This window comes from Fringilla coelebs (assembly GCF_963513975.1).
Source record: "Fringilla coelebs genome assembly, chromosome: 11".
NCBI lineage: Eukaryota > Metazoa > Chordata > Aves > Passeriformes > Fringillidae > Fringilla > Fringilla coelebs.
This window is the reverse complement of record NC_140037.1, coordinates 6,890,884-6,912,247: the sequence shown is the minus strand read 5'-3', so window position 1 is coordinate 6,912,247 and position 21,364 is coordinate 6,890,884. Positions and strand designations below refer to the sequence as shown.

The 21,364-nt window shown below is 47.9% G+C and overlaps 2 protein-coding genes across 4 annotated transcripts in view; one reads left to right on the top strand and one right to left on the bottom strand.

The window, feature by feature from the left end:
- The window catches only part of ATRX (ATRX chromatin remodeler), a 68,720-nt gene extending 63,760 nt beyond the window's left edge, over window positions 1-4,960 (top strand). For all 3 annotated transcript variants that reach the window (XM_084213265.1, XM_084213264.1, XM_084213263.1), the window contains 4 exons: window positions 5-127; window positions 664-759; window positions 1,242-1,370; window positions 2,106-4,960. In XM_084213265.1, coding sequence (XP_084069391.1) covers window positions 5-127; window positions 664-759; window positions 1,242-1,370; window positions 2,106-2,384 — 627 coding nt within the window. In that variant the 3' untranslated portion in view covers window positions 2,385-4,960. The remainder of the gene's footprint in view (window positions 1-4; window positions 128-663; window positions 760-1,241; window positions 1,371-2,105) is intronic.
- A 5,472-nt stretch (window positions 4,961-10,432) lies between these two features.
- Window positions 10,433-21,066, bottom strand: FGF16 (fibroblast growth factor 16; the record flags this gene model as incomplete). The annotated part of the gene is given in 4 exon segments (XM_084212991.1): window positions 10,433-10,678; window positions 14,283-14,386; window positions 20,560-20,856; window positions 20,859-21,066. Coding segments are annotated over 4 exon segments (855 nt in total).
- Between the last annotated feature and the right edge of the window lie 298 nt (window positions 21,067-21,364).

Genomic DNA, 21,364 nt, shown 5'->3' with positions numbered 1-21,364 from the left:
TCAGGGCATGACCATGCGTTTCAACATGCCCACAGGGACCAACACAATGCCCACAAATTTCAGCTCTCAGACATATATCCCTTACAATTTGGGTGCTCTGTCAGCCATGAGTAACCAACAGCTGGAGGTAAGGAGCACTGCATGCCTGTGTTGCTGCAGGGGTTTTCTCTCACAAATTGTGGATAAAGTCAGTCAAAATATTTTTATAATTTTGGATGTTTGGGGGTGGGGGTTTGCATATAGCCTTACTGAGGTTTAACTTGCATGTATATAAACCTATACCTGGGCAGATTGTCAGGATTCTGGAGCATCACCTGCATTCTTTGCAGACTTTAATTACCACTTTTGAGATTGTAACATCTTCAAGTCTGTATGGTAGAAATTTTACCCGGGTTTTTACCATTCTCATGTTGGTCTGAAAACCTGTGGGTACAAAAATAGGTTTTTACAAATGCTGTGTACAAATCATAAGGTATATACATGTTGTTCAACTGCTCTGTGCTAAAATTCAAATAGGTGGCAGCTTAGACTCATTGACTTCTGTAAATTGAGAGCAGAGAGGTAATTGAAGTCTAGGTATGTACAAGAGAAAGATTAAGAAGGCTGGGGAAGAAATGTTTGTTGTTTCTGTGCTTTATGACTGGTGTTGTGGTGTTTTCTCAGGACCTCATTAATCAAGGAAGAGAGAAAGTAGTGGAAGCAACCAACAGTGTGGCTGCAGCAAGAATCCAGCCCCTTGAAGACATCATTTCAGCCATAGTGAGTGCAATGGATAACCCTGGCCTTAGATCAGGAGTGGAAAACATTAAACATTATCAATGATGCTGCTACTGCAAATTGTCATCCAGCTAATGAATTGCATTATTAATGAGCATCATTTCCAGTTGGGAGTGACCTGTATCCCAGCAGTAACCCTTGGTGGTGTGTGGCTGGCACAGAGCCTTACAGGAGTGGCAGTTTAGATCCATAAGTATTTGCCATGCTCTGAAAATGCTGGTTTTTTTTAGAAATCAGAATAGCAATTACAGGCAAGTAGCTATTGTATTTTGTGGACTGTTAATTGCCAGTTAGAAGAACTAATAACTGCTGGTTCTGGTTCTGGGGGAGCAGTTCTGCACTCACTGGAAGTTGGGCTGTTTAACTCTTGGTGCAGCTGCGAACATGACATAGGGCCACAGTTACTGTCAGGTTTTTGTTCAAACCACCAGTGCCAAGAAGGTTTTGGGTTTTTTGCTTTCCAGTGGAAAGAAAACTTAACCCTGACGGAGAGCCAGGTGCAGGCCCTGGCCCTGAACAGACAGGCGAGCCAGGAGCTGGACGTGAAGCGCCGAGAAGCCATTTACAACGACGTCCTCGGGAAACAGCAGATGGTAAAATATCCTGCATTTATTTATCTACTGTCAGAGTGTCAATGAGGAGCTTGTGTGTGTTCATTCCTCAGCTACAAGTGTATGTTTAGGACATAAATATCCCTCACAGAGTGGTCAGCAGTGTGCTGGAGTTCATTGCTTGGCCTCGGGGAGGGAGAGGTTGATGAAAAAGCCGCTCTCCAGGCTTTGGAGCTGAAGGGCTTTGCTGCGAGGTCATGAGGCGTAAAGAGAAATCTGATTCCCAGAGCTCAGCCAGCCACTTAGGAAACACATCTTAGAAAGTGTTGGTAATGTTGTTTTAGCTTAGAATTACTTTGCAGAATCTGAAAGTTGCCCAGATGATGTCAGAGGGAAGAGTTTTTCTTTCAGGCAAACAAACACTGACAGTCCACAGGCGGGACTTTCAAAGGGAAGATGGATGGTACCTGACAAATGATGATGTAACTTATACCTGGGAATAATTTCACAGTAGAGTACATGTTGCCATGGCAACTCAGCTAAATGCTGCCTGCAACACAATAGCCAAGTCTTCAGGAGAACTGAGCCCTAAATGCTGTTACTAAATGGTTTCTCCAGTAATGGGCTGCTGAATGCCATCACATTAGGGATGGTGATAACAATGGGGCTTTTTCCCCCAGCCATGCTGTCCCTAACAAATTGATTTCAGCTCTGAACCTGATCCTGGGAGCAGGGGGACGGGTCGTGCACTCAGGCAGCTCTGCTTTCCCTCCACAGTTGATCGGGTGTGTCCAGAGGATCCTGATGAACAGGCGGCTCCAGCACCAGTACAACCAGCAGCAGCAGCAGCAGATGTCCTACCAGCAAGCAGCCATGGGCCACCTCATGATGCCAAAGCCTCCAAATTTAATCATGAATCCTTCCAGCTACCCAGCCATAGATGTGAGAGGAATGTATCAGTCAGTGTCTGGTGGGATGCAGCCACCACCCCTACAACGAGCACCACCCCCAATGAGAGGCAAAAATCCAGGGCCTTCCCAAGGGAAATCAATGTGATTTTGCACTAAAAGCCTAAAGGATTGTTAAAATCAGAGAAAGAACTTTTATTTTTTTAGGAATCAATGGCCTAACAGAACTCAACTGTAAAAAAAAAAAAAAAAAATTAAAAAGAATAGTTTGGTTGCTCCCCTTAAAATACCATGTTCCATATTAGTGTTTCAGCTTTGTTTAAATAGGTCACGATGTTTTCCCTGTTGTCAGTGATGTTGCCTAGAATCTTCTTACATATGTTGAGTACAGGAGATAACAAGTTGTTTTCAGTGAAAACAAGTCCTCCCGTTACAGTAGCATCTCCACAGGTTTCCTGTCTAAACTCCTACGCTTGCTTTTCGTGGCTGCAAAGCTTTGGGAAGCTTAGGAAGGACTGCAGGTCTGTAAGTTCAGTCTGACATATGTGAATTGAAAACAGCTGAGTTCTTGATTAGAGTTGATTCCTCAAATTATGGAATACTTTTCTGCTTACCCATTTCTTTCTATTAGTGGGAACGTTGTAACAGAAATAGTCTAGTTTCCTTCACGGGTCATCTGTGCTGAATGGAACAGGAGCTGAAAATGCTCTCTGAAACAGAACTGAGTGCAATATTTGTAACTACTACTGCTCTGAGACACAGGGAACTGTGCATCCAGCCTTAAACATGACTGGGCCTTCCCCAGTCTGCTGCCATTTCTTATTTTCAGTTCCATGTGATGGAATAACAGCTGATGGTCTGGGAGTGGGAGATGCTTTTCCTTCACAGGCTGATCCCTCGCTGTGGAGTCCAGCACAAAGCACATTTCTGTAACTCCTCCACGCTGGTGCTACTGTCTCCTCCATTGCCGGCAATGGGGGACGGGCCAACACCGCTCAGCTCCTCTCTTTTGGGGTAAGATGGTGGTGGGCAGGGTCAGGTGGCCTGTCAGAGAACCCCCTTCAGCATGGCACAGCCACTGCCCATTGGAAATCCATGCAGAGAAAGTGCTGCAGCAACTTCTGGAGCTGCCAGAAGCGTGAAACGACTTCACTGTAGAGATGGGGTTATGCACTCCTCCCCATCCCTTCAGTTGTGTGAAAACATGGGTTAGGACACAAAGAGCTTGATTTTGCTTTTGTTTCTGTTCTGGTTTGGGGTTTTTTTAATGTAGGCCAGAGATAAATTTCAGGTTTATTCTATACCATTATCACTCTCTTTGCCCACACTTGTTGTGCTTGTCAGGTTCTTATTAAATACAAATAGGGCTTTCCTTTGCATAGACTTTGGTTGATTCTTATCTCCCAAAAAAACCCCATTGATCATCTGGGGGCACAAGTGAGTGGCAGGAACATGGAGGTGGTGGTGTGTGGACAGCACAGAGCTCTGCAGACAGATGGAGGCGGTGGCTCCACGTTGTGCTGGGCTCTTCTGATGCTGGCGTGAACTAAAATCATTTTGGTTTCTGGGAAGTTTCTTGCAAGAGTTTGAGTTCTTGCCCTGAATGGACAAGTTTTGCATCCAAACGTGCAGATGTTCCACGATGTTTTGGTGTGTGACTCACACTTGGTTTGTGACGTGGACAGAGGTTGTTTGGGCTGCTGCAAGCGCAGCTGACAAGTTTCTGTCTTGGACTCTTTGATGACAAGATACCACAAAAGACCCTCAGTGTGTTCTAGTGCTCTGCCAGCTCTACAATTAACTGATCTGGGGGAGGGAGCAAAGAGAGACATGTTGGCACTAGAAGAGACAAAAGTGAGATGTTGAGACAAACATTTGAAGGCAAATGTACTCTGGGTAACTGTCACCGATATTCCTACGTGTTGTGAATAAGAGAAGTACTTTCTACCAAACCTGGGAATGTTAAGTGGAGTTTTACAGTAACTCAAAGACTTAAATGTGGAAGTTTTAGGCAACATTGAAAGGCACATTTTATTTCATCCTGGACAAACCTATGGATAACAGAAGACTAATGCACAAGAAGGAATACAAGATAAGCATTGAAGTAAAACCTGGACCACTTTGCTTACGTTTCTCACTCGACATTTTAGCTGCATAACAACGTGCTTTGAGTATAACATCAGGCTTTAACCAGTACTTAAAGACAGAACATACATCAGTAAGATAATAAAAGGCTCATTTTTATATTTGTTTTAGATGTTTTAACTAGATAAAAATGGCTTAAGATGACAAATAAAAATGTTGCTTGTAATACAGTTTTGCCTGCTAAATTATCCACATTTTGTAACCTGTTTATTCCTTTGGATGTAAAGCGTTTTTGCTTAGTATTGTGATATTGTATATGTTTTGTCCCAGTTGTATAGTAATGTTTCAGTCCATCAACCAGCTTTGGCTGCTGAAATCATACAGCTGTGAAGACTTGCCTTTGTTTCTATTAGATGGCTTTTCAGTTCTGTATTAAATATCTTAAGTACTATAGAAAAGGTGTCCCCTCTTCCTATAAGGCTGTTTTGTAATATATATAAGGACTGGAAATGTGTTTTTAAAAAAGAAGAAGCATTCAAGTATGACGATATACTATGTGTTTTCACCATTCAAAGTGCTGTTTTAGTAGTTGAAACTTAAACTATTTAATATCTCATTTAATAAAGTGACCAAAATACATCAACGTGCCTTGTGCTACATTCACAGTCCAGTGTTAACTCCACAGGGATTCAGCCTGGGATGTGTCTTTGGAGAACTGTGCTGTGAGTTGAAGCTCTTACTGTTTTCTACAGTGACTTTAGTGGATATAGCCATTGATTTCATTTAGGGAAAATAGCTGTGGTCCAGATTTTCAAATTACTTTATTAATAGCAGCTCCTGCCAGTCTGTCTGTTAAAAATGAAATGAGTTGTCCAGCAGTGAGATGGTTAAAAGTGAGGTGAAGTTCTGCTTAGTCAAATCAGAATAAGGTGCTGCTGTATTTTAACCTGGTAGTTGTACTTCTCCCTTCCTTAGTTACTAAATCCCACCTGTTGGGCACAACACCCCCTTTCCTAGGCAAAGGGAAGTGCACTATTTGTGTTTAAAGGTGCCCTCTGCTCGTTCCCTGGCACTGCAGGGCTGCTCAGGGGCACAGCCTTGGTGAAGCTGAGGGAGGTGGGAATGGTGTCTGAGGTGAAAATGTTGGAGTTGTGCCCCAAGGGGCCCTGTGGGCAGCGTGTTTTTAAATATCCCTGTGACTTCTAACTTGGCTGAACGCTGATGGAAGGCAGTGGGCAGCTCAGGCTGGATGTGGCTGTCTGTGTTGGGCTGGGAGGTCTCCTGGGACGAGTCCCATGTCCCAAACATTGTGCTGAGGTGTCCTAACACTGACCAGCCCCGTTGCTGTGTCAGCTGTACCCAGCCTGAGCAGCTTTTGCCTTTATCTTAAAAGCAGAACCACTCTGCACACAGTAAATAAAACTAAATTCATCAGTTCAAGCAAAAAATAGTTTTGAAGTTGGGTAGATTTTCAATGTTTATGGAAAGCCAAATGTCCTAAATGTTCCCAGCTGGAGTAGTCTGGAAAAAAGCTGGTGTTGCAGCACCAGCACCAGTAATCACGTGGTGTCTGAACTTCCCAGACCTGCTCAGGTGTCAAATAACCCCCTGTGCACCCTCTGTGCTGTGGAACCCACCCTGGGGATGAGGCCTGAGCAGCAGCAGAATTCCAAATGTGGTTCTGGCAAAGCTGTGCTGCTGTGAAGGGTCTGGACAAGCTCCTGCCCTGCTGTGTGTGGCTGGGATGAGTGGGATGAGTTCATCCTGTGTGTGACCCTTTCATCCAGCCACAGCTCCTGTTCCTGCTTTCCCTAGGGACGGCTTGGGGGTCACTGGAGGAGAGTGTTGGAAGGGGCTGTGGCCCGAGTGGGGACACTGCCCTGGAGAAGGGCAGGGGCACAGGGGGAGGTGGGGTCACCCCTTGGGTCTGTGCTCAGCCACCTCCAAGGTCTGATCTCAAACACCACCCTGGCCTTGTGTGCACAAAACCTGCTTAAGAATGAGTGAGACAGGAACTGGTACCTGATGCACCCCCCAAAGCCCGATCCAGGCACACCAGCTGCTTTAGGAGTTCAGTGTTGCTCATTTCCTGGGCTCTTGCCATGCCCACAAGCAGCAGCAGTGGAGGACACGTGCCCTGGCCATGTCTGGTGTGGTGACCTGCCCTGCTCTGTGGCATCTCAGTGCCAGATGCCTCCTGGCACAGGGAGGGAAGAGCCTAAGAATCCCTGGGCTTCCTGCTCAACCCCAGCCCAGGTGTGAGGTGACAGCCTGGGTGTTCTCCACGATGAGGAGTCAGCAGCTCTGGGGCAGTTTTGGAAAAAGCAATAACCAGCACTGATCCAAGGGGTGCAGATGTCTTTGTCTCCACATCAACACAAACTTCAGCCCTTCTTCAGGAATGCTCCATCCCTGGGTGCCCTTCCAGAAACATCTCAGCCAAAGTCTGGCAGCAGCAGCACATCTCTCTGGATGCCCAGCCAGGTGAGACAACACTATGACACCTTCATTGCCTTTCAGCAGTTCCTGGATTTCTTCTTTCTGGATTCCCTCTGTAGTTTTGGGCTCTCCATCACTCTCTCCACAGGAGGTGAGTCTCTGGGGGCTCCTCTCCATTTCTTCTTTGGAGAAAGGAGCCCCAAGCCATGCATTCCACCCACAGGCAGCAGGGTCTCCATGGGCATGTCCCTGAGGGCACATGGATGTTGGTCAGTCTCCAGACAATCCATCCCTGTGCCCTGGATCATGAGCCAAGGCCAGGGAGAAAGGCACTTGTGCTTGGCTCCGTGTTGGCCTCTCCCAGGCAGCTCCCCTCTGTTTCTGCACCCTCCGTAGTGAGATTGCAGCACTTTCCCACCTCTTTGCTGGAGCCTCCTCCCTCCTGCTCTGCACAGCTGTCCCAGGATAATGTTTCACAGAACAGGCCCACCCCTCTGGCGTGGAAGGAGAAGGGTTGAAGAGATGCCTTTGTCCCGTTTGCTGTGGTGTTTCCAGACGCTCAGCCTTGTGTGTAGGACAGCTCTGGGCTCAGGGGCACAGTGGGGCTTTTGGGGATCACAGCCACCCCCTGCACCAGCCTCTGTCTCCCCTTTGAGAGAAGTTTTACAGTTGGCTGTTGTGACTTCGAATCCCATGGAATCTACATCAGCAGAGACCCCAAACAAACACAGTTTCCTTTGCTGACTTGGAAGATTCTGTTAGCTTCAAGCAACCCAAACATGTTTTCCTCTCAAACTTTCCTAACAAGGTCCATCTGCCAGCCCTGTAACACCTCCAGGCCAAAGGAGCAGTTGGCATCTTCAGGTGGGGAAACAGCTGGACCGGGGGAGGTGGAGAGATGAGTGTGCTCACACAAACCCAGTGTGCATCACAGCCCCCTCCTGTGCCACTCAAAATGCACCCCATGTCTGTGGTGTCCCCTGCTCCCAGGTCACTCACATCTTCAGCTGCTTTGCTGACCCAGAACCAAACAATGTCAATACCTGTGAAAGTACCATTTGGGTGGGATTTAGCAGTGCTGAATTCCCCATTTAATGAATTCCCCACACAGGACAGGACACCAGCTTTTTCCAAGGGGTTTCCAGTAAATTCTTTGTGGATTTTGCTTTTTGCAAGTATGAGTTTTTGGAACCCAGATCCTGAAAAGGTGTTTTACAGCATCCCTGGTACCTGTGTGTCCCTGTGTGGCAGAAGGTTGGGTATCAGAAGAACAAGTCCAGCATCGTCCCCATGGGCCAAATCATGTCCCTTTGGAGTTGGTAAAAGATGTACTTGACATTGCTGAGATCAGGTTTTGACCTTCATTTTGAAAAGGAGCAGGATCTTAACCATCAGATTTATCTTCAAGCACAACAGAAAGCCCTGGCTGGAGGGAGCAGGATCATCCCAGGGGCAAGCAAGGCTCCAGGGCTGAGGGATTTCCCTTGATGCAGGGGAAGGTCAAAAGTGCACCTGAGGACGCGTCTCGTGAGCGATGGAGCTCCCGACACAGCAGCCGGGGATGAGATGTTTCGGCAGTGACTCAGAGGAAGAAGCTAAATAAACTCTTTTTATTTCAAACACGGGATTAAATTCCTTCATGTCTGGATCATTGAAGGTAAAGCTCCTGTAATCTCCTCATTGCCAACCCCAGCCTGTCGTCTGGTGGCTGCTGGACCCGCTGGGACAGCAAAGGGACGTGGCGGGGACATGGGAGGTGGCAGAGAGGGTGAGACAGTCGGGAGCTGAGCTGGCCTCTAGGGCTGCTGCTCCATCAGGGATGTAGCTCATGAAGAAGCTGGTGTGGATCATCGCTAGGTCAGTGAAAATGTCCTGGGAATTCACAGGCTGAAGATGAAGGAGCTGAGGTGTTACCATGACTGTTTTGCAAGAAGGAGGTTAAGAAACAACACTGGGGACAAAGCAGTTGTGATAAGGAAAAGCCAGAGCCACCACAGCTGTAGTTGTTCAGGTTTTTGCACACTCCAGAGAACCCTGTTTGCTGTCAGCCTCTCCTCGTGCTGCAAAGTGCCTGTGCCTCTGCGACCACACACTCCTGCTCCCACTGTGCTGAAATCCCTCTCTGCTGATTGCAGGGGACAAAACATGAGCTGGCATCGTTTGCTGGAAGCTTTCCCTGCAGGTCTGTGACATCCCAAGCAGGCAGCAAGGGCAGATGTGGCACAAATGTCACTTGAAGGCCTGTGCTGGTACAGCCCAGCCTCCCCCATGAGTGTCCCTGGCCTGGCCTGACTGGAGGAGGGCCGTGCTCCCTGGCACTCTTGGGCACCAGCTGGGAATATGGGGCTGGCTCAGGGCTGCCAAATATCATCAGGTTTGCTGGGCCCAGCTGGAGGCAGAGGAAAGGTGACAGGACTGTGGGACCAGGCAGCTTCTGCAGAGGAAAATGCCACACAGCCATGAACATCTGAGCACTGCCTGCAGCAGGGGGTGACCCTCATCCACGGGAAGTGCCTAAAAGTGAGGGGGTTTAGAATTGCTGTTGTTGCTTTCTATTTCTCCACGGATTTTTCATGGTGCTGCAGGTAAATATCATGCAAGATGTGCTGGTTTTATTGCAGGACTGATGGGTCCACCCAAAACACAGCAGATGCTCCAAATGTTTGTCCTCTTGGATTTGAGCAGGATGGTAAATCCACGGCGCTGCCTCTCGCTCCAAGGAGGCCGAGCTGGTGCTTCCCACACCTGTGATTTGATGTCATCTTCCTGCAGGAGTTTGGTGCTTAGGTAATTGATCTTTACTGCACAAAGCCCTTTCAGAGGTGGATTTATTGTTCATGTTGCTAGGGAAATACTGGGTTAGTTGTTGAAGAGTGCCAAAAAAAAGGGCTAGCGAGAAATCTATAATATAAAGACAATTTTATTGCCGATAAGCTCTTAAAACTCATTTTTTTTCCTGTTTCAGTAGGACCTTATTCTTCCTGATGAAAATCCGGTCATAGCATCTCTCATTAAAAATAAAATTATTTTGAAATAAATAAATATATAAAATAAATATCATATACATTTTATAAATAGTTTTGTCCTTATGCACAGTATCCATGCTTACATCTGAATAATGTTCCTTGCCCCATTCCCACCCCAACAGCAGGAAGAACCCCACAAATCAGGACCAGTCCATGGAGCATCATCCATGTTGCAAACTCCCAGGCTGCTTAAGCAGGGCACCACTTAAAGGCTTTTTCTTAGCAGGGAACTATCCCAGCTCAGCAGCAACATCTGCAGCAGTTCTGTGGTCTTTGTTTTCTTTTCTGCTCTTCATTTTAGGTGGTTTTGGGGCTTTCTTTTCCCCAGCGATCAGGTTTGCTCACCTGCTCGTTCCTTTAAGCAACCGTAACATTGAATATCCAGCCTCTCTTGTAGCAACCGGGTAACGAAAGTGAACGAAAATGGAAGATTAAATGTAGGGTTCCCTCCCTTCCCCTGCCCCCGCCCCATAAATAACCCAGGTTCGATATACACTGGAAACAAGGAGGAACAGCAGTGTCTGAATTCAATGTAAGTGCTTCCCTAGGTCATCTACTCTTACAGGAATGATGGAATGACTATTAATAGAGTGCTCTGGGAAAAAGCTTGGGAGCCCAGGTATGTACACTGACACTGCAGGAACCATCACCTGTAGTGGAAGAGGTCTCTGTACATGGCAGGGATTTTGGCAGGGTCCACGGGCCGGGGTAAGAAGTGGGTGAATTTCTGGTGTCTCTTAGTCCTGTACCCCTCGCGGGGGGAGCCGTCCTTGTTGAGGGCCACGTAGTACTGGCGCTCCGAGTCGGGGTGCTTGTACAGCGTCGAGGCGTACGTGTTGTACCAGTTCTCCTCAAACTGCTCGCGGAAAACGCACTCCCGGGTGAGCTTCTTCTGCCATGGGCAGCGCAGCGGGGGAACAGAGAGAGACTCGTGTCAAAAAGATACAGGAGAGAACATTGCCACCATTCCTTACTTTGTTTATCTAGCATTTTCCCAGCTGCCTTCTCCTGGCTCCCCTGAGGATGAGGACTGTGCTGCTGGGGATGACTCCCCTGGATGAGAGCTGGAAATGGGCACAAGTCAAGAGCCAAGGACCTCTGGAGTTGGAGGAGGGAGGAGACAAAAGCAGGAGAAGGTGGGCATGGATTTTGCAAAGGTGCTCAATGAATAAATCAGGAACACAACAAAGCTCCAAACCTGTCCAGGTGTGAATTTGAGCTTGCCAAACAAGGACACATCCCCCTGTAGCAGCCCCCTCCAAGGTACCACACACCCCAAATCCCCTCTTTTGGGGGAGAGAAGCAGCAGGCAGCACATCTGAAGGATTCTAAACAGGAAAACAGGAGCAAGCACTGCTTTGGAAGTTCAGGGCACACAGGTGGATGCACTGAGATGGGAATGAAAGCATTGCTCAGGATTTCACCTCCTGGAGTGGCAGTGAGTTGTGATGGGAGGCTGTAAAAAGACCCAGAGGGATGAGGGATGTCAGACCCCAGGGAACATTTAGGGTGGTGACAGGTGATGTGATGAGGGTGTGTGGCTGGTGCTTCCCACGCTGGTGTGGGGGGGACAGATGGCACTGGTGTCACCACAGCCACAGCAAGCCTTCCCATCCAGCCATTACAGCTGGGGGGTCTGGGCAGTGGCTCTTTGATGATGGACCTTTCGTTTATGTCCAGTGTTCCTTCCCTCTCCCTCCCATCTCCATGTGCCAGCTACAGGGATGTGCCTGGCTGCAGTGGGGAGCAAGGCTGTCCCTCTGCCCCACAAGGACACAGGTGGCTTTGCCAGCCCTGCTGCGCTGTCACAGAGGGTCCAGCCATCCCATCCCACAAGGGTACTGCCAGGGTGACTGGGAGCCCTTTCAGCTGAAGGGCAGCCTGCAAATGTAGAGTGCTCTAATATTACAGCCACTGTCCCTCCACTGTAAACTATCTGGGCAGGGAATGTGTCCTCTCTGAGGCACACTGAGTGCTCAGTAAATGTTACTGCTTGGAGTAGATGTGTTTTGTAACACAATCCAGGAGCTCACCTGTGCTCAGAACCTGTTTTCAATGTTTTGCTGCTAATTAAATAAAGCCTGAGGTGAGTTGTGAGCCCTCCAAAAGTCCTAGGCCACAGCCTTGGCCATCTGAGACCCAGGGAACCACGGGCTTCTCTTCCCAGTTCTGTCAATAAATACAGGCTGGGTTTTTTCCCTCCTCTCAGATGCCATCTACTTGGAATATGTTGGAACCCGATGACTGGCTGAACTCTGGCTGCTGCTTTGCCCCCATTCCCCTGTACTGCACTGGGCAGTTTGGAGTACAGTGCTTGTGGAAAATGTCTGGCGAGTCTGGGGTGATTCTGCAAGGTGTGATTTATTCCTTTCCAAGCCCCGGGATGTCCCCACTGAACCTGACACCGCACAGGCAGCAGGCAAGGTGCTGCCCGTGACTTTTGCTGCCCTAAGTATTTATTAGTGGCATTTCTGAAATCCTTGGGGAGCTTTACAGCAATGCTGGCGAGAGGCCAACAGGGACAGGCGGAAAGCTCTGTGTCCTGAGGGGACTCCACGTGTCGCTGTGGGGATGGCTGGCTCTGGCTGCATCAACACAGGCATCAGGCAAAGTTGGCACAGAGGGAAATAATAAACTTGCTGAAAATTTAAAAATACCGCTGTACTGTGATCTCCCAAAATACCATTGTAATGCTAATGCTGTTGTCAGGCACTGTTTTATGGACCTTTAATTAAGAATACTGTAGTGGCTTTTGAGTTCCAAAAGCCATCATTGTACAACCCACGTGTCCCAGATTTTAAAACTCCAGGGTTATTTGGGGACCTGGCTCGTGACGCCGGCAGCTCGGAGCAGCCTTTTAGTGCATCCCTGCAGCGTCCTGCCTGGTGCACAAGATCCCAGAATGGTTCGGGTTGGAAACAACCTTAAAGATCACCTCATTACAGACCCCTGCCATGGGCAGGGACAGCTCCCACGACTGTCTTCAGGTCAATTCTGTTTCCAGATTCAGTGCTGTAAAATGTTACCCTATTTTTGTTTCTGTGTTGTAACATGAACACGGGATCTAGAATTTAATTAACCCATCATGAAACTCGATTCACAATCAGAGCTGCAAGGTTTGAAGGCAAAGAGGGGGGGATACAAGGGCTCATGTTCTCCAGCAGGCATGAGTGAAAGCTGAAACTCCAGGGGCGGCTGAGCAGCCTTAGAGTTTGACAGAAGAGATGCTGCTCTAGCCCTGCTTTCTGAAGTGTGCTTCAGGAGGTTTTGTGGTTTATGGAATCCTGGTGATTTTTCTTTTTTCTATTTTGCACATTTTTAATTTAACCACTGTCTCTGCATTTAACAGCTGTGCTGGGCAGAAGCTGTTACAGAAATGAGGTGGGAAAAGAACAGTTACTGGTACATGCAGTATTTGATGATCAGAGAATCACAGAGTGGTTTGGGTTGGAAAGGACCTTAAAGCTCATCCCTGCCCTGGGCAGAGACACCTTCCACTATCCCACATTGCTCTAAGCCCCATCCAGCCTGCCCTTGGACACTGCAAGGGAAGGGGCAGCCACAGCTTCTCTGGACAACTATCTCATATAAACATCAGCAGCTGTGTCTTAAACGGTGGAAGGGTCTGTGGCAGTCTCAGGTGGAAACGGGACAAGGAAAAATGAGCTAAACTCATGGTTTGCCAATCAAAGGTTTTCTTACAGCTTCTGTGTATGCAGAATACGTGAGTTTTACTTGTACACTGAAGCTTATCTGATGGTGAGAGGAAGTGCTGCCTTCTGCTTTGGTTTAAAACCGGTTTATTTGATTTCATTTTATTTTTACTGTGATCCACCCTTAATTGAGCTAAATAATTAGGAACTGAGTTAAATTAACCTGTAGGAAGCACCTCTGCCCAGCTGTTAAGACCTGGCATTTTGACTGTAAGTCATAACACTTAACGAGTTTACACTTGGGGTTTTTAGTCAAAACATGGAAAATTTTAGCCTGAAAATGGCACTTCTAGGAAATCATGAACAGCAGCCCTTAACTCCTAAAAGGAGTTACAGAGAATTTCACAATAACACTCAGGCTACAATTTCAGCTTCTGTTGGTTAAAGAGCCATAATATAAAGACAAGACCTGCAGATAGGTGTAGACCTGACCATGAGAGGTGAATACAATTAATATGTTACTCAGGCTGGGAAAACACATAAACAACCATGGCTTTTTGCTGAATGTCCCCCTACCTTTACCTGGCCATTGCCACACCATTTCTGAAAGGCAAAACCCCAGTGTGATGTCTGGGGGCTGGGCACCACTGTGGGCTCCCACAGCAGGAGTGAATCCTCCCTCAAACCCAGTTTCCTATATATCATTTGTGTTAAAACAGCAGTGGCATCAAGGGTAGGTTGGAGATCACTGGCACCCCAAGGACGTGGAGGGCCTGTGCCAGAGCATCTTGTGGCACAGCTGAGGCTGTGGGACAGGGTGCAATCAGCCCAGCCTGAACTTACCGACCCATAGAGCTCGCCTCTCTCATTCATGCCGAGGTAGAGTCCGGAGTCCACCCCACGGATGCTCACCAGCCCCACTGCCAGGCTAATAAACTCCAAAATCCCTAAAAAGGAAAAAAACCTGCAAATCATACAGAGGAAAAAAACAACACCAGGCTCCAGCAACACAAACAAACCAGCCATTCCCAGTAACAATACAGTTCTTAACTCTATAGTCCCATCTGTGTGCAATCTTCTGAGTTCCAGTCTGGGCTTCTCCCCAGCATTGTGAATTTGAGTTGCCTAAGAGGGATTGTCTTTGCTAATGAGAAAAGCTTTGCAAGGTTTTGTTGGTTTGGGTTTGGATTTTCTTCATAATTATCACCAAGAAGACAGATGTAGAAACTTGGTCCTGGCCACTAGCAATGTCAGAAGGCTGTTACCAAGCTAGGTTTTATTCTTCACCAAAATGAGTGTCGTTTTGTCTTCTAGAATAAGATGATTGTCCTACAGATTTTATAGTCATGGGGTCACTAAAAAGAAGTGAAAAGCACTGGAAGAGATGTCTGTGAGGACTATCTTCATCCTGGCACTCCAGTGGGATACTTGTCAAAGCAAAATGTATATAAAGCCATAGAGATATAATTCAGCTTCAAAGCACGCAGGTTAAAAATGCATCTTCCTCTGCAGCTTTTGGAGCCAGGGAAATGCCAGTCCATTCTCCATCACCCCCTGCCACTGTTACTGCCAGAACCCCCTCCTGCCCCCTATGTCCTGCTGCCTGTCCCAGCCTCCTGCCTCTTCCCAGTCCAGCAGCATCTGTCCCAGCCATCCCTAGCCCGGCAACAGCAACTGTTTTACCCTTGCACTCCTGCAATGATGGTGGCAGCCTCATTTCCTCGGGAAAGAAACAGCAGGGTCTGGCTGCTACACCCCCACAGCTGCAGCTGTTTCAGTGGGGGAAAGACTTGTAACTGGAGAACCTTTGGTGAAGCACTTAAAAACAAACAGCCCCTACCCAACACCACAAGTGATGGGGACCTTCAATCTGCCCAGGAAGACTTCCTGAAAGGAGTGGTGGGACTGTGTTATTATGGATTTCACACACTACCTATGTAGAGGTCACAGGCAGTTTTGCCAGTGTCCAGTGCAGGATTAATTAGCTGGGAGGCAAAAGGAAGAGGGTTTTCCTCATCTCATCTGATGACTGCATGTCTCCATTGACTGGAGGGGAAAGTTGCTCTAACCTTTAGCATGGCTCCAATTCTCCTAATTTAGCTCCCAAAACATCCAGCCCTGGGCAATTGATGCTCTGATCAGGTTACCTCCCAGAGCTCCTCTTAAAAGTATTGCCTTGGTTTTAAGCCACCGCGTGACAAGCGGCCACCTGAGCCAGCTGACTTCAGTGGCAGCCACAGCTCTGGGTCACCCCACAGCCTGGGACATGGATGTGACAACTCTCAGATGACACTGCATCACTGCCTAAATACAGGACAGTGCGGACGGCCATGGACACCCCTGACCCACTTGGTGCAGTGCAGACTCATCGTCAGGTGCTGGCAGCTAAGCCGGCTGCAGGAATTCCTCCCTACCCTCAGACCTGTCCTGCTGTTCCCCTGCCTGCTCTGGGCCTTGTGCATCTAATCCAGCCCTCACTGAAACCAGCAGGTGCTAGGGGACACGAAATATGGACTTGGGAGCGGCAAGGCCTGGAGACAAACAGGGAAGCAAACACCACAAATCACACTTTATGGACCAGAGAAGACATTTTACAGGCTGAAATATACCCAGCTACACATCCTGGCCTGGGGACACATCCTGCCTGCAGAAACATCAGGAACAGGCAGTATAGTCAAGGAAGGCAGCTTTTCCAAGCCAGACAGGCACAGACCTTGGCTCTGCTCTTCTCAGTAACTGTTGTGGTTTCTTAGCTGAAAAGAATCCCAAACAGGGAGGAGAGAGGTGCAGATGAGGGGTGGTTTCCTCTCTTCACTACCCACCAGTTCTGACAGGAGGGAGTTACTGAACTGCTGAGTGCTTTTTCCCATTTGCAGACCAGAAATTAGCACAGCCTCTCTTTGAAAAGGAGAGAGTGAGGAAAGATGGACAACTACGGGAGTGTAAAAAGTAAAGCAGGAGTACACAGATACACCCAGGAATGGGGGAGTGTTTCCCAGGCTGGAGACAAAGGAATATTCAAGTGAAACATATCAAGTAGCTGGAGAATGGTAGATCGACCTTCCTGTAGGTATAGACATCAGCATCAGCACTTTTTTTGTCTCCTGTCACTTCTGAGAAGCAGGAAAATGTTGCTGGTTCCACTGAGAAACTGAGGGTGTCTTAAGGCAGGGGAACCCAGATCTTTTCTTACGAGTATGCCCACACACATGCTCTGTATGAGGTACATCAGTCCAGGTCTCCAAAGACCTGGGAAGGACCAAGCCAGGAGCAGCATCAGCATCTTCCCTCTCTGAGCAGGAATGAGACATCCCTCACCTGGTGCAAGTTGGGTAGATATGGGTTTTGCAAATGAAATTTCTTCCAAGACGTGCCCATGACAATCTCCTCTGACAACATCCCTTGTAGTATTCCTTTTTTCTGATCGCTGAGTGGCACTTGGAGACATGCATGGAAGATGACTATGTTGAAAGAGCATTAAGAACATAACTTGAACCCACAAAGTCAGGAGACAGAGTGAAGGCTGAAAATATGTGGGCGGATATCCATCCTGTCCTTAACTCACTCCAATTCTAGACAAAATTGCAGCTTCGTACATCTGATCCCCAGCAGCACAGGGAGTGGCCACTGGGGCCAGCTCAAGAATTCTCTTTCCAATTGTAGCGGTGTGTTTTTGTGGTAGAACATGCTTTTGTTTTTTTCTTTTGCTTTCTTTTTTTCTTTCCCCCAGGACTTGCCTCCTTTTTCCCCTCACTTTGATTATTCATTTTCTTTGTTCCTTGAGTCTTTCCAGATAAGACTTGGAGAGATTTGATTAAGACTCTGACTGGATTCATTTACCACTAAAGCACTGAATAATCTCCTGAGCTTTGCCATGGCCAGACCCACACACTCTCGCCTTACTCTAAACCATCCCTCAACGAACAATTCAGCTCCCTGCACCTGTCTCTTCTTACATGACTGTATTCAGGAGCTGGAGTACAGAAACATCAGATGTTGTATTAATGGCTACAAACCTAAAGCTTCAGCTAAAAACCTCAACAACTGTTCAGCAACAGGTGCACTATGGTCTGAATATCAAAATTACAGCCAAACTTTCTCTGGAGGTCTCAGCAGCTTCTCTAGGAATCTGTGTAACATATCCATGAGCAGGTTTGTACCCCAGAAGAGCTTTGTTTTCTGCCTTTATTCATCTGCAGTGCAACCTCAAGGCCTCTTTCCCTCCTCCACTGCAGTGAGTAGCACCGTTGGGTTCACTTCTTTAATGCTGCTGTAAAAGAGATGTGAGGCAGAAAAGGAGCAGTTCCTCCTGGCAGGGATTCTCCTGGCAAATTTCTCTCAGTTTCATTCTGAGAAGGATTGTCATAGGGGTGCTAATGTCAGTCCAGACCCCCTCCAGATTTTGATCGTCCTTTATTTGTCTGTAGAGGAAAGTTCTGAGTAGATGCAGTGAGAGAGATACATTTTGGAAAACACTTTATCCTTTTGGGGGTGACCTTGCCAGAGCTGCCAGCTAAGAGAGCGAATTTGGGCACTTCTGTAGTATGAGAATGAGCTTTCTTCCAAGAAACCTAGAGGGCTTTTCCACATTTTGCATTAAAGCCCCTCTAGGAAAAATAAGCTGCACGCCATTGTTCTTGCAAGAATCTGTGTTTTTAGAAGTATAAAATATCACATTCCAGAAGACAGGTGTGATTTAGGAAAGCTCCAGTCCTTGACAGATAAGAGGCAGTAATTCCAGTGATTGCTCAGGCAGTGTGGGTGGATGATGCCAGTACCTCCCGTGTCCTACAGTCACACCCCCAAATGCTGTGGTACAAAAGAATCTCTTCTTTTAACCCTCACTATTGGGACCTTGGGACTGCTCTACATCAGTGGGGCTTTGGCTATTTTCCTCTCTGGAAGATGAGGATATCTTGCACATCTGGTAGCTTTTGGGATGGCTGTGCATGGGAGGGTGCAGATACCACCTGTCTATTCCTGAATCCCTTCCAAATTAAGAGATGGGGATGCCAAGTCTGCTTTACCCAACATCCCACCTGCAGCTGGACACGTGCCTTGGCTGTGGCGTCTCTGCCATCCATGGAGCACCTTAATTATCTGCTCGTGCTACCTTCCAGCCACATAGGCTTGATCCTGGATTTCTAAGTATTTCTCCAGGTCCTTCAAGATTTAATGCAGCTTTAAAGTGCTTCCCTGAACCCCTTGTCTACCTCTGCACCCCTCACCACAGCTTTGGAGTCCCCAGAATCGCTCAGGCTGCCTATTCCTGTTATAAGTTACTTCTTTCTGATTGTTGCATGCAAAATTTAGGAATGCATCGATACATGACATCCTAATATGAACCATACCAGTAACATTGGAATTTAAATATTCATGGCTACTGAATGCAGATGGTGAATACTGTGTGCCAATACATTATTGCTTTGAGTCTCTGCTGAAGCAAGGCTTAGTCCAACTTGATCTGAACGCAAGGATTCCAGTCTAATCCTTTGGGGCTTTGTCTTGCAATTACAACAAATAACTATTTATTTTACACCGCCTCTGGGAAAACCCTGAAGCAGAAAACTATAATATCTGAAGTCTGGTCTAGTTTACGGAGCTGGATGTGGACTGCTAAAACACTTAGGGAATGCCAATGTTTCGATTTATTGAAATCACTGTGTGACTTAAACGTCAGCGTGCAAAATCCATGAAAAGTTTTAGCATGTCTAACATGTTTTTTCCAAGTTGGAAAATATACTTGTTTCACTCAATCTTTATAAAAAATGGATCTGAAACAAATGCTGCCATTGGAAACTGGCTGTTTAGTTCTACAAAGGTAAGGAAAAAGAACAGATAGACTAGAAACACTACGTGGCAGCTTGAACTAAAACCAAGCAGATGCAATGGGTTTGCTTTCGACTCTTTGAACGTGGAAACCCATTGCGTATTACAGCATGAAAGGTTAAAAGATGGGTGTTTTCAGGAGGTAATTAAAGAACGCTCGCCCCGCGAGCATATTAGTACCTGACTCTGACCCGCGGGTTATGACTTTCTTGTTGATTTAGGCAGGGACATGCCATGCACACACCTGGTGTTTATGGAAAGATAAGCTTCCCCAATTGTTCCAAAAACCTGCCTTACACCTCCAACAATAGCAGCGGCAGCACTTCCCGGAGTATCAGAACTGACTGCTTACAAACAAGTAAAGGCAAAAAAAGAATTCCTTTCACCGAGGAGTTAAATCACTTGAAAACTATAAAAAGTCTTGCGAGCACGTCTTGCAACCTGTTGACAACATAGCTGAGATCACTGGCATGGGACTTGTTGATAGCTTATACAGACACCTGCACTAGATGCTGGAGTAGCGGGAATTTCTCTTACTGTGCTCAAACTGACTGTACCCTTTTGCCTGTGGCTTGGGATGCATTTTTTGAAGATTACATATAGTCTCATTAGACATCACTGCTCTTGTATGCCACTGATACAGGCACTGCATTCTTCCAGCTGTATCCCGGGCAGCAAGGTAAATCCACGGTGCTCAGCCTATTGTTCCATCTTCTTTCTTTCCGAGGTTCCCTAAGTGTTTTTCCCTATTCAGCTTCCCCCTTTCCTTTCCTTTCCAACGACCTTCCCAAAACCAGCTCCCGACACCCCTCCAGCCAACAGATCCCTGCCCGCTTTGGGGAGAAGCTCACAAATATCTGCAGACGCCAGAAAGAAGGAGGAGTTAAAAAAAAAAAGAAAAAAGAAAGAAAGAAACAACTAAAAAAAGCGAGGAATTTCTTTTTCCAACCTAGGAATTTCCAAGAAATTCCAACGAGGAACGTCTCTGTTTTGCCTTCCTCACGACTAACTTCAGAGGCAGAGCTAAAGCTGGTTACCGTCCTCTTTTCTTTCTTTATTTTTTTTTTTTTTTTTTTTTTTTTAGTTTTTCTTGCAAAGGCACGTTTTAGTGCACCTGCAGAAAGGCTAAGCACCGGGAGACTAGGAAATTGGAAATAAAAACTCCCGCATTGCTAGGGAGTGAGCGCATTTGTTTAGGAGGCCAATTATATCCGTCCCGGGATGATTTATATTAGCGGGGTAATTAGTTGTGCGCGCAGGGCACCTGCTCGGGCACCCCCCGGCCCCTTACCGAAGCGGCTGTGGTCCTGCCGGGTGCCCTGCACCGTGCCGTTGGGGAAGATTTCCAGGTGGAAGCCGGTGCGGCAGTAGAGCTGCCGCCGCCGCAGGATGCCCTTGAGGTGAGCGAAGTCGGTGGGGGAGCCCCGCTGCAGCCGCCCCTCGATCTGCCCCAGGCGCTCGTTGAGGAAGCCGGGGGAGTCGGCGAGGGGCAGCCCGGCGCCCAGCGCGGGGGGAAAGCCGTGCAGGTCGGGGTCCAGCGCGCCCAGGAAGCCACCCACCTCGGCCATGGGCGCGGAGCGGAGCGGCCCCGGGGGCGCGGGCAGAGCGGCCGCTCAGAGCGCGGGCTGCGGCCGCCCGGCCCCGCGCTGCCGGCCCCGGCCCGGCCCCGCGCCGCCCGCGCCTCCCATCGCTGGATCCAGTGTCCCGCCGTCGGATGCGAACTGCACTTTATATACGTACACACTCCCCTTACATTGACATATTGGATATTTAAATGCAAGCCACACCTCACTGGCATCCCCTTTGGCTATTGCTTCCCTCCCCCCCTTCTCTGATGCATTTGGCTTCTTTTTTTCCTTTAAAAAAAGAGGAAAAAAAAAAAGAAGAAGAAGAAAAAAAAAAAAGGCCCGCTTCACTCCCTCTTTTATTATGAAAAAAATGGCAGGAAAAAGCTACACATCGCAGTGAGGCGTAACAGCTCTTGGCAGGTCTCCGCCAGCCGACGATGAAATCATGGAGCTCCCGCACGCACCCGCTCCCGCACCGCCGGCAGCCCCGGCCCGGCTCCCGGCCCTGCCCGACCCCGCAGCCGCGAC